Here is a 12,002-nt window from a genome sequence, read left to right as displayed (position 1 = left end):
CAAGTGGGGGAAGGGAGAGGGTAGGTGCTCTGGTTACTATGCTGTATAATAAGTTACCCTAAAACTTGGCAGCCTCAAACAACCATTGTATGTCACTCATGATTTTGTGGGTCAGGATCAGGAAGCGCTCACCTCAGCAGTTCTTGCTTTGAGTCTCACATGCGGATACCATCAGAGGCTGGCAGATCTGCAGTTATCTAAATGATCCACCGGGCTGATGCCTGAGGAGTCTCACTCCCATGCTGGTGCCGGCTGTCGAGTTCAGCAGGGGCTGTTGACTGTCGTACCTACAAATGGGCTCTCCAGCATGATATTCTTGGGGTAGTTGGACTTACATGGTAGCTGGCTTCCCGCTTATTTCCAGAGAATTGGATGAAGATGGCATTGCTATTTAGTTTGCTAGGGCTGCTGTAGCAGGACGAGTCGCAGACAAAACTCCTGAGACACCGGATTAAAGAAGGAAGAGGTTTTTATTCGGCCGGGAGCATCGGCAGAGTCGCATCTTAAGAGCCGAGCTCCCCCAAAAAGAAATTCCTAGCCCTTTGAAGGGCTTACAGCTCTAAGGGGTCTACGTGAAAGAGTCATCATAGATCAAGTAAGCGTGAGGAATGTGACTGGGGGCTACATACATCAGCTAACAGTACAAAAAGTTTTACAGTGCTTTCTCACACAATGTCTGGAATTTACAGATAACACCAGTAGTTTTGGTCAGGGGTTGATATTATTATTATTTTAACCACCAGGGCCAGGTGGTGGCACCAAGGTCGTCTAGCTATTTATCTTTCTTCTGTTTCTTTCCAACTTTTTGCTTTCTCCGTTTTCTCCTGTCTTATAAACTAGGGAAAAGGGGAGGTTGGGGAGAAACTGGGAAGGACAACAGGAGAAGTGGTGGTCTCGTACCATATTCCCCCCCTTTGAGAATTTTCACTTTTTAGTGGGAGTTCTCACTCTCATCCTCACTTTCTGAGTCTCTTTGCGAGATAGAGCGATAGTGATTCATATAATACACGTGTGCTGAAGTTTTTTGATGAACCAAAGTAGCAACAAAACATTTTATCATTTGAAAAAGCAAGGGTAATACACAGGGGAGCAGCAAGCAAGTTCCTATTACTAGCACTACGCCTACAATGAGGGTTTTTAATCCTCCTGTAGCTGGAAACCATTTTCCAAAGAAAGACTCAGGATCAAACTCGTGCCAAACCTGTACAGACACATGTGCCACCTTGTCATGTCCCTGACTATGTTTTCAACCACCTGTCCTTGATGATCTATTTGTAGGCAGCAACTGGTTAAGTTAAATTTTTCACAAACTCCTCCTTCAGCTGCTAGCAAGTAGTCCAAGGCCAGCCTATTCTGATAGATAGCATTCCTCATTTGGGTTTCCTGCCAAGCTAAAACAGTCAAAGTTTCATTAGTAATTATTTCTAAGATGGCCTGCAACCATATGATCTGATTGAGCATGTAGATGGGGGTTCAGTATCCCCATGAGCTGTCTTGTGCCCATGTGGCAGGCCCATAATACTGTATGATCCTTTCAGGGGGCCACTCATTATCTTTCCAGTTTCCTATAACTATGCCTCTCTTGGGAGGCATAGACAGGGAAACCTAGGAGCTCACCCGTTTTTATGGGTAATAAGAAAAAGGACGGCTTAATAGTGCCAATAACACAACTGCCTGCCCATTTATTAGGTAACCGAATGTAGGCTCCGTGCCCACATATCCAGTATAGTCCAGCGGGAGCTGCCCAGTCCTGATGAGATTCTGGATGAGCCCAGGCAGTTTTTAATTTAGAAAATTTACTAAATGGGTTCTTTTCAGTGTGGTTTAGGCCCCACCAAGTAATTGTCTTTGTTGTGCTGTTGTACAACTTCTGTCCTATACAGTTAAGCTTTCTTACAGGGATGATAAAGACTTTCCCTTCTCTAGCTATACAGTATTGTCCAATAATTGAGGTTTTTAGGACCCAGAAGTTGCTAGCTTGGGCCTTCTGAACTGGAATTACATCAGGAGCTGGATCAGTAGGCACCAACTCTCGGGCTTCCCAAGGCCATCGGTCTCTGATAGTGGTTCCCCCGCATACATAACAAGAAGTAACATTAAGGGAATGAGCTACATTTTCTGCTAACTGGAGAAACAAATTTTTTGTCTTTTTCGGAAGTTCTGGTGCTGGCAGATTCAGCTCCTCATAAAAGGTTTGAAATACTGGCTTGGGAGAGCGCTTGTGGACCTCCCCTCTAATTAAAATGGCAACTTGGGGGTTTAACCCCGTCCCATCGATCCCCAGGGTTACACGTTCTCCCTTTTTCTAATGGGGATCTAGGGGATTGGTAGTTATTAGTTCTAGTGGGTTACAGTGACCGGCAGCACAGGAAGGGTTGGCTTCCCCCTTCTGAAGATGAACTGGGTCTTTTTTGTTCTTTTTCCAAGTAGCCCAAATAACACATGGCCAAAAGGCACAATTTTCACAAACCCCTGACTCATGACAAACATATTTATTTTCTACTCTGTAGCCCCTTTCCCAGTTAAGAGAACCACATCCTGTTCCTAGCTTGTTACTATTAATGGCTGCACAAGCATCAAATCTTAAAATTATTTGTTTGGGGATTCCTTTTTCTTCTGTTCTAGTTATTATTTTACTTGTGTCACCTAGGAAAAGGCTAGTTCTTAATCTTATTTCAAAAATGGTGGTTGCAGGGGGCTCAGATGGGTTATAACACACATCAGGTCGGTCATTTCCCGGGCTACATACCTTGTACTGAGTGGCATTATACAAACAAGTTTCTTTTAACATTCCCATATATTCATAATAACTATAGAACAGAAAGATTGTTTTAATTTGCTATCCTACCTCAGTGACCTGATGAATACACTGGGAACAGTCCCCAGTTTGAGTAAGGTCAGTTGAAGCCCTTACTGTGTAAGTCCAGAATTTAAGAAAAATGAATCCCACGATGTGCTTCCTCATGCTTCGGCCGTGCGTGGACCAGTCAGCTTCCGGGTGTGACTGGAGCAGGGCTTGTCGTCTTCTTCAGGGTCACTCTGCAAGGGTCGTCTGGGCTTGGTCTTGCCTCCCAGGTTTCAGGCGCTGCAGGTTTTACACGGCTCTGGTGGATCCAGGCCGGGATTCCCTCTACCTTCACAGCGGTGGGAGTGGTCAGGACGACAGTCTGGGGTCTTTCCACCGTGGGCACAAAGAAGTTACGTTCCAGTCCTTGATTCACACTCGATTACCTGGGGAGAAAGGGTGAACTGGGGAGAACAAGCTAACAGGGTATCTCTCATTTACCCAGGCTGAGATTGTTTGTGTAATTTTTCCTAAAGCCTGTAGCTGTCGCTGTAACTCAATTTCACCTAACTCTCGGGGAGTGCCTGGAAGTCCCTGCAATATGGGAGGGGGCCTATGATACAATATTTCATAAGGGGAATATCCTGTTCTTTTAGAAGGGGTACATCTAATTTTAAATAATACCATAGGGACAGCCTGTATCCATTTTAATCCTGTTTCCTGACATACTTTCCCTAAACTATTTTTGATAGTCCGATTCATGCACTCCACCTTTCTGGAACTCTGAGGCCGGTAGGCAGCATGCAGTTTCCATGTGATCCCCAATACCTTTACCCTCTTCTGTACCAAGTCAGCCACAAATGCCGGCCCGTTATCTGAGCCGATCCGTAAGGGCAGTCCAAATCTAGGAATAGGATCTTGAAGAAGCACACAGGTTACTTCACGAGCTTTCTCAGTTTGTGTTGGATAAGCCTCCACCCACCAGAGTAGGTACACACAAGAACTAGTAAATACTTGTTACCTCCACACTTTGGCATCTCTGTGAAGTCCACCTGGACATCTTCAAAGGGGGCTGCTCCATAAGCTTGTATGACGGGCGAAACAGCTGGACCTTGCTTCGCATTATGCTTTGGGCAGGTAACACACCACTGCGTCACCGTTTTGGCAAGGGCTGCAAATGCAAGATGTAGAAATACCGGCCTAACAACTTTTCAAGTGATTCCTGACCTAGATGGGTGGTTTCATGCACAGCCAGTACGACTGCGGCTCCTAGCAGCTGCGGCACAGCTACTCTCCCATCTGGTAACGGAATCCATCCTTCCTCCATCACTTGTCCTCCCTCTGCCTGGAGAAAGTCCTTTTCTTCTTTAGAATAAGTAGGTAAAACATCAGGCGCTTGAGGGAGCAGAGGTGCTGTGACTGATGCCCGGAAGGGAGCAGATGCTGCTTTTCGAGCCTGTAAGTCAGCGTGGGAATTCCGCAAACCCACCAAGGTGGAAGCTCGCTGGTGTCCTCTGCAATGCATAACGGCCACCTTGTGTGGTTTCCATACTGCTTCTAATAATTGCAAGATTTCTTGTTGATATTTTATGTCCTTTCCCCCGGAGTTCAATAGGCGCTTTTCTTTATATAATGCTCCATACACTTGAAGGGTTAAAAAGGCATACCGAGAGTCAGTGTAAATGTTGACAGTCTTACCTTCACTGAGTTCTAAGGCCTGAATGAAAGCAATGAGTTCAGCTTTCTGGGCTGAAGTGCCCTGGGGCAATGATCTGGCTTCAACAACAGTGTCCAGGGTTACCACCGCATACCCTGCAAATCTCTCTCCTTGTGGGTTGATGAAGCTGCTCCCATCCACGTATAGTTCCCAGTCTACTGATGCCCAAGGCTGGTCCCGGAGGTCAGGTCTGCTAGGGTAAACTGAGTCCAATACTTCTACACAATCATGCTAGACAGGGCTCTCTGATACCGGGAGCAAGGTAGTGGGGTTCAGGGTGTTACAAACTTCAATGGTTTTATGGGGATTTTCACAGAGCAAACTTTGGTACTTGGTGAGTCTAGCATTCGCTAGCTAATGATGTCCTTTAGTATTCATTAAAGTCACCACAGCATGGGGGGCCTTTATGTTCAGGTTTTGCCCAAGAGTCAGCTTATCTGCTTCTTGTACTAGCAGGGCAGTTGGTGCCAAGGCCCTCAAACATGGGGGCCATCCTTTAGCAACCCCGTCTAGTTGTTTAGAGACGTAGGCCACCGGCCTCGGCCAGGGCCCCACAGTTTGGGTTAAAACTCCAACTGCCATCTTTTCTCTCTCTGACGCATACAATGTAAAAGGCTTTGTCAGATCGGATAGCCCCAGGGCTGGGGCTGACATAAGTTTTTCGTTTAACTCATGAAAGGCTTGCTGTTGTTGGGATCCGCATTCAAAAGGTCCCGGTCCCCCCACCTCTTAGTGACCTCACACAAAGGCTTAGCTAATACTGCAAAGTTTGGGATCCACAGTCTGCAAAACCCCACAGCTCCTAAGAATTCCCTCACCTGCCTTCTGATCTTAGGCTCCGGTAGATTGCAAATGACCCGCTTTCTTTCTGATCCCAGGCTGCGCTCCCCCTGTCGGATAGTAAATCCCAAGTAACGTACGTGCTGTTGGCAGATCTGAGCTTTTTTCTTGGACACCTTATACCCACAGTCCTCCAGGTGCCGGAGTAGAGTGTCTGTTCTCTTGGTGCACCCGACTGCCGTGGGGTGTCCCAGCAAAAGATCAACATACTGGAGCAACACACAGCCTAGGTCTCTGGTGGGAGACTTCTGGTGGTCTGGAACCAACACCTCCCCAAAGATGGTGGGGGAGTTCTTGAACCCTTAGGGAACCCGGGTCCAAGTGTACCGAGTAGTGACACCTGACTCCGGATCTTCCCACTGAAAGGCAAGTAGCTTCTGGCTCTCAGGGGCTAATCTGATGCTAAAGAAAGCGTCTTTCAGGTCCAAGCAGGTGAACCAGCTGTCCTCAGCTGGCAGCAACCCCAACAACGTGTACGGGTTAGGTACTGTTGGATGTAAAGTCACTGTAGCTTGATTAACCAAGCGCAAATCCTGTACCGGCCTGTAGTCCTTGGTCCCAGGCTTGGGAACAGGCAGGAGGGGAGTGTTCCATGGAGACTGACAAGGAACTTTAATTCCAAAGGTTCTTAGGCACTTGAGATGGACCTGGATACCTTCAAGAGCTTCTCTGGGGACCGGGTACTGTTTTTGCCTAACCGGCTGGTCCCCAGGCTTAACTTCTATAAGTATGGGGCCTTGGTTGACTGCCAACCCTGGAGGGTTGTCTTCCGGCCACACTCTTGGCCACCACTTAGCCAGAGCTGGTCTTATCTCTTGGCCCAACTCAGTTAAGAAAAGTCTCCATTCCTCCTCTCGGGGGACCGTAAGGGTCATAATGACTCCCGTTCTGGGTAACTTTAGCAGCAAAGAGCCATGCTCTGTAAAAGAGATAGTGGCTCTCAGCTTGCTAAGCAAGTCCCTTCCCAACAAGCGCAAGGGACGGTCAGGCATGTACAAAAACTGATGAATCACTTTATGTCCTCCTACAGTACAAGTCCGGGGCAAGCAGAAAGCTTGTTTTGCTGAAACTCCCGTGGCTCCGATTATGTCAATAGTCTTTTTGGATAAGGGGGTGACCGGGGCGGTTACTACCGAATGTTCAGCACCGGTATCTACAAGAAAATCAATGTCTTTACCCCCAACTGTCATCCTGACCATAGGCTCTTTGGGGGCCCTTGAGCCCAGTCCCCCTCCGTCCAATAACCCTTCTGCCAGGTTGAGCAGGGCCCCTTCCTCCTTGTCTGGTGCCTCCTGCTCCAAGTCACCTTGTTTTCCTTTTAGCTGAGAGCACTTGTTCTTCCAATGTCCTGTTTCTTTACAATAAGCACACTGATTACGCTGCAAGCTCTGACAGCCAGGCTGAGTTTCTTTCCCGGGGGCCCCCTTCCCTTGCCTCTTTGGGGGGTCCCCTCTGATTGCTGCAGCTAACAGATCGGCGTTTCGCTGGGCCTGACGTTCATTCTCTTTCTGGTTTTCCTTACGGCTTACTGCATCCCTGTTTACAAACACCTGGTTAGCTATTTCTAATAACTGTGATGTGTTCATCCTTGCAAACCCAGCCTGTTTCTGCAGTTTTCTTCTAATGTTTTCTGTGCTTTGAATAACTAAAGCCATGTTAATCATGCACTGATTTTCAGGGCTATCGGGACCAAAGGGAGTATACATATGATAGGCCTCACACAGTCTCTCGTAGAATTGTGCTGGACTTTCTTCTTTTCCCTGAATGACCTCAGAGACCTTGTTAATGTTTGTGGCCTTCTGGGCTCCCCTCTTTAATCCTTCCAAGAGAGCTTCCCTGTATCGGTTTAGCCTTTGCATATCCTGTCTTTCATCTGGGTCCCACTGGGGGTAGGTTCCCAGTAACTGGGTCCTTACATACTCTTGGGGGTTTTGGTAATCAGTCGGTGCATGTTCCTCTAGCCACTTAGTTGCTGCTTGGAGCACTCTCCGCCTTTCGTCTGTGTTAAAGAGGAACATGAGCAACTGGTGGCAATAAGCCCTAGTGGGGTTATGGGTCTGGATAATAGTTTGGAGCAAATCAATTAGAGCTTGTGGCTTTTCAGTATAGGATGGGGTGTTGCTTTTCCAGTTGAGAAGGTGGGCAGAGGTGAAGGGCTGGTACCCAAAAACACACCTCTCCGCCACGTGACCATCCTCATCTATTCCAGTATACCGCTGCTCTCTCAGGGGTATTTGTATCCCAGTTTTGTGTCTTAAACGAGCTGCCAAGGGAGGGGTTTCTCCCGAGGCTTCACCTCCTCTCTTGTCTACTCTGGGTGGCCTAAGGATGTGTTTGTCTTGCGGAGGTACAAGCACTGTGGACTCAAAAGTGGGAAGCCCCTCTCCCTGGTAAGGGGAGGGCACCACTGGGATCACTGGTGCCATCTCCTGCAATGTATCTTCTGATGTTGGGTTGAACAGAACTTTAGGAGTTGGTTTCCCTCAGACGGTGGAGCGGGATCCTTCCTTGGCTATCTGTCCCTTTGCTACTAGCACTGCTGCTGCCTGTCCTCTCAGCCACTGTGGGGGGTCTAGCACCAGCTGTCACCAAGGGTCTATGCATGGGAACTGGTCTGAATGTCCTGACTTACCAGTTACCTTGTGCCACACCTTAGAAACAAGGGACCTGTCCAGGCTTCCTTCTGATGGCCATCCCACTTCTAATGTTGGCCAATCTATTTCACACAAAGTTCTAAGTTTCCCTGGTGTCATAGTAACCCCACAGTGTCCATTAAATCCCTTCTTAAAATTTTTCAACACAGTTCCTAGAGGAGTAGGCTTACTTTGTGTCTGACCCGTGTTTCCTCGAGACAAAACACCGAGCTTACACCACACACACACCACAGAACAAAGAACAGGTAAAAAGGGCACACACACACTTTTTCAGTTTACACCAAACCAGAATCAAAACCAAAATCCGAGTATCCAGAAGTCCAAGCCAGGTCAAAACCAAAACCAAAATATCAAGCAATTCAAGTCAAGTCAAAAACAAAAACCAAAGTGCCGGTACAGGCACGCCATGGGTGATCAGGCCACGCTTCCACTCAGATGGAGTGGGCAAGTTCCAAAGACCAGTCTTACCAAGTTTCAAATGTCCGGACTCCAAGTGCCCATTCCTTCCCGGTGTTCAGCCACTGCGTTGATCCTCCACGGGGGCCTGCCACGCACTGCTCTGATGACGCGTTCCACCGGGGCAATTGCCTACCCGGGAGTGCTCTCAGGATCCGCGTCACTCAAGCTGGCCAGAGTCCCCCACAGGGATGCTCCACAGGGCAGGCCTAAGCCACCTAAGGGGCTGCCTCGACCCTCCGTCCATCAATTACCTCGCTTCCCAGTCAGGGAACCAAGAAATGTAGCAGGATGAGTCGCAGACAAAACTCCTCAGACACCGGATTAAAGAAGGAAGAGGTTTTTATTCGGCCGGGAGCATCGGCAGAGTCGCATCTTAAGAGCCGAGCTCCCCCAAAAAGAAATTCCTAGCCCTTTGAAGGGCTTACAGCTCTAAGGGGTCTACGTGAAAGAGTCATCATAGATCAAGTAAGCGTGAGGAACGTGACTGGGGGCTACATACATCAGCTAACAGTACAAAAAGTTTTACAGTGCTTTCTCACACAATGTCTGGAATTTACAGATAACACCAGTAGTTTTGGTCAGGGGTTGATATTATTATTATTTTAACCACCAGGGCCAGGTGGTGGCGCCAAGGTCGTCTAGCTATTTATCTTTCTTCTGTTTCTTTCCAACTTTTTGCTTTCTCCGTTTTCTCCTGTCTTATAAACTAGGGAAAAGGGGAGGTTAGGGAGAAACTGGGAAGGACAACAGGAGAAGTGGTGGTCTCATACCATACTGCCATAATAAAGAGTCACAGACTGGGTGTTTAAACGACAGTTCTGGAGGCTAGCAGTCTGAAATGAAGGTGTTGGCAGGGTTGATTCCTTCTGATCTGTTCCAGGCCTCTCTCCTTGCCTTGAAGATGGGTGTCTGAGCTGTGTTTCTTCACATCGTCTTCCCTCTATGCATGTCTGTTTCTGTGCCCAAATTACCCTCTTTATAAGACCAGTCCTACGGGATTAGGGTCTCACACACTGCAGTATGACCTAATCTTAACTAATTAGATCCACGATGATTCTCTTTCTAAATAAGGTCACATTCGGAGGCAGCAGGAATTAAGACTGCATCATATGAATTTGGTGGGGGGCGGGGACATGCAATTTAACTCATAACAATTGCTTTCCGTGACCCAGCCTCAGAAGTCACATGGCATCCTACCCCATACTCTGTTAGTCAAAGCAGTCACAAGTGCACACACATTCAAGAAGAGAGGACACAGACCCCACTGTAGAATCACACATGAGATAGGAGATATTTTTGTGGTCATCTTTGAAAAATATAATCTGCCACAGGCAGACACATCCATTCCTAAAAACAGAATGGCAAAAATCACTGTAACTCTCAGGCCATTGGTTAAAGCCTAGTCTCGTGGCCCCACTTAGCTGCAAGGACAACCTATGAGACGTCTTTAGCTGAGTGTCTGTGGGCCCATCGCAAGCTCTTTGTTTTTAAAAATATTTTTATTTATAAATGGATTTTTTTTGTTATATAACAAACCTACATATGTACCATCTCAAGCTCTTTGATGATGAAAGGAGAATGTGGATATTTGGGCACCTAGCATTATCTGCTAGAAACATGATATCCTTTGGATGTCACCTAGAAATCATTGGGTCCTATCTCTTCATTGAACCAATGGGAATCTCAAGGCCAAGAGGGAGAGCGGCTTGCAGGAACCCATAGAGTGAGGGACAGAGGTACGAGTTCTCATCCCAAAGCAGTTCTGATTCTACTAAACATGAAATCTAAACTATTTCCTGGAAACTCCAGGCATTTCATAACACCCCTTCCTCCTCCTCCTGCAATTCCTCAGTGTGTGCCTCTAAAGTGCTCAGCCCCACTGCCACAGCCCCACTTCTGTGAAATAGCATTTCCCCCTGCCCCAACCTTCAAGGCCACTTCAGGCCTCATTTCCTCCAGGAACCTTCCTGTCCTGCCCTCCCTGTTCACCTCCCCAGCACTGTATTTTGTAGCTTGGTGTAGTCTCTATTTCAGCAAGAAAGAAGCCGTCCTCTTTGAGAACAATTTGGAGTGGCAATGATAGGATTTGATGTTGCGGACACTGGAGACAGGAAAGGAGAAATATCTAACTCGCCCTGTGTGTCTTCAGGAGGCCCTGGAGGCACATGGAGTTCCCAGGGCAGAGAGAAGTGGAGGCAGAGCCCAGGCTCCAAATTAGTGGAGTGAGCCCCCACTGGGTCCTGAGTTGGCTCAGAGTGGGTGAGACAAGGTGCTCAAGGTATGCGTGTGGGTGTCACAGCTATCCCCAGAGCAAAGGTTTCTCTAGGGCATAGGTCCTGGCATCTGGGGACAACTACCCCCCAATTTACCCCCGTCCTCTGCTGCTGCCATTCAATTTTGGAATAAGATATTGGCCTAAGGGCTGGGCCAGGCTCTGGCCAGTGGCAGAGGTCGGGGGCGGAAGGGTGGTGTCTGGAAACAGGGATAAAGCCAGGCTGGAACCATGCGGACCTGGGTTTAGTCTTGACCCTTCCTGACTCCCATGTGACCTTAGACAGCCTCAGCTACCTCACTGGGCCTTGGTTTTCTCATCTGATAAGAGCAAAGAGTAATTCCTGCCTCCCTCACAAGGTAGCAAAGAGGCATTTGTAAAATGACCTGTGAGGAAGGTTCTGAAGTGCACCCTTAGGTGAGGGACGGCTGCCAGCTTGCTGGAGGGCCACAGCCAGCTTCTTTCCTTTCTGAACTTTCGTGTCCTTGCTTTCAAAAAAAGCCATCCTGGCCAGATGCAGTGGCTCACGGCTGTAATCCCAGCACTTTGGGAGGCCAAGGTGGGCAGATCACCTGAGGTCAGGAGTTCGAAACCAGCCTGGCCAAAATGGCAAAACCCTGTCTCTACTAAAAATACAAAAGTTAGCCAGGCATGGTGGCGGGCGCCTGTAATCCCAGGTACTCGGGAGGCTGAGACAGGAGAATCACTGGAACCCGGGAGGCAGAGTTTACAGTGAGCTGAGATTGTGCCACTGAACTCCAGCCTGGTTGACAGAGTGAGACTCTATCTCAAAAAAGAAAAAAATCCCAAAACAAAAAACCGTCTTGGCTGGGTGCAGTGGCTCACTCTTGAATTCCAGCACATTGGGATGCCGAGGCGGATGGATCACTTGAGCCCGTCTCTACACAAAATTAAAAAAAAAATTGGCTGGCTGTGGCGACACACACCTGTGGTCCCAGCTACTTGGGAAGCTGAGATGGGAGGATCCCTTGAGCCATGAGGCAGAGGCTATAGTGAACATGATCATGCCACTGCATTCCAGCCTGGGTGACAGAGTGAGAGCCTGTCTAAAAAAAAAAAAAAAAGCAAGCCATCCCCCGGCTCCTCACACAGCTTGAACTTCCTTGCAGAACCTTTGCTTCTTCATCTCCTCCCGCTGCCCCCACCAGGCCCAGAACAGATGTGCAATAAATGACCACTCGTTGGTCATTCACTGAAAGCAGCAGAGATTGCAGTTAGACAGCTAAGACCGGGGCTGTGATGGAGGACACAGTG

The 12,002-nt window shown here is 48.1% G+C and overlaps 1 protein-coding gene across 1 annotated transcript; it reads right to left on the bottom strand.

Annotated features, from left to right (window-relative positions):
• Positions 1-453: 453 nt before the first annotated feature.
• Positions 454-11,232, bottom strand: LOC129533540 (uncharacterized). Its single transcript, XM_055387077.2, has 4 exons — positions 11,084-11,232; positions 8,465-8,599; positions 3,807-6,878; positions 454-3,231 (listed from the first exon to the last, which is right to left on the bottom strand). Exons 1-3 carry the CDS (start codon positions 11,230-11,232, stop codon positions 5,645-5,647), a joined length of 1,518 nt encoding a protein of 505 aa, XP_055243052.1. The 3' UTR covers positions 454-3,231; positions 3,807-5,644.
• Between the last annotated feature and the right edge of the window lie 770 nt (positions 11,233-12,002).

The sequence above is a fragment of the Gorilla gorilla genome, chromosome 4 (assembly GCF_029281585.2).
Source record: "Gorilla gorilla gorilla isolate KB3781 chromosome 4, NHGRI_mGorGor1-v2.1_pri, whole genome shotgun sequence".
Taxonomy (NCBI): Eukaryota; Metazoa; Chordata; class Mammalia; order Primates; family Hominidae; genus Gorilla; species Gorilla gorilla.
This window is presented reverse-complemented; position numbering and strand designations above follow the sequence as displayed.

Coding starts and splice junctions, on each gene's coding strand:
- LOC129533540 (XM_055387077.2), bottom strand. CDS start 11,232: ATGGCTTTTTTTGAAAGCAAGGACACGAAAGTTCAGAAAGGAAAGAAG. Junction 8,600..11,083: donor AAATGCCTCTTTGCTACCTT/GTGAGGGAGGCA, acceptor GCGGATCCTGAG/AGCACTCCCGGGTAGGCAAT. Junction 6,879..8,464: donor GTCCGGACATTTGAAACTTG/GTAAGACTGGTC, acceptor GTTTGTAAACAG/GGATGCAGTAAGCCGTAAGG.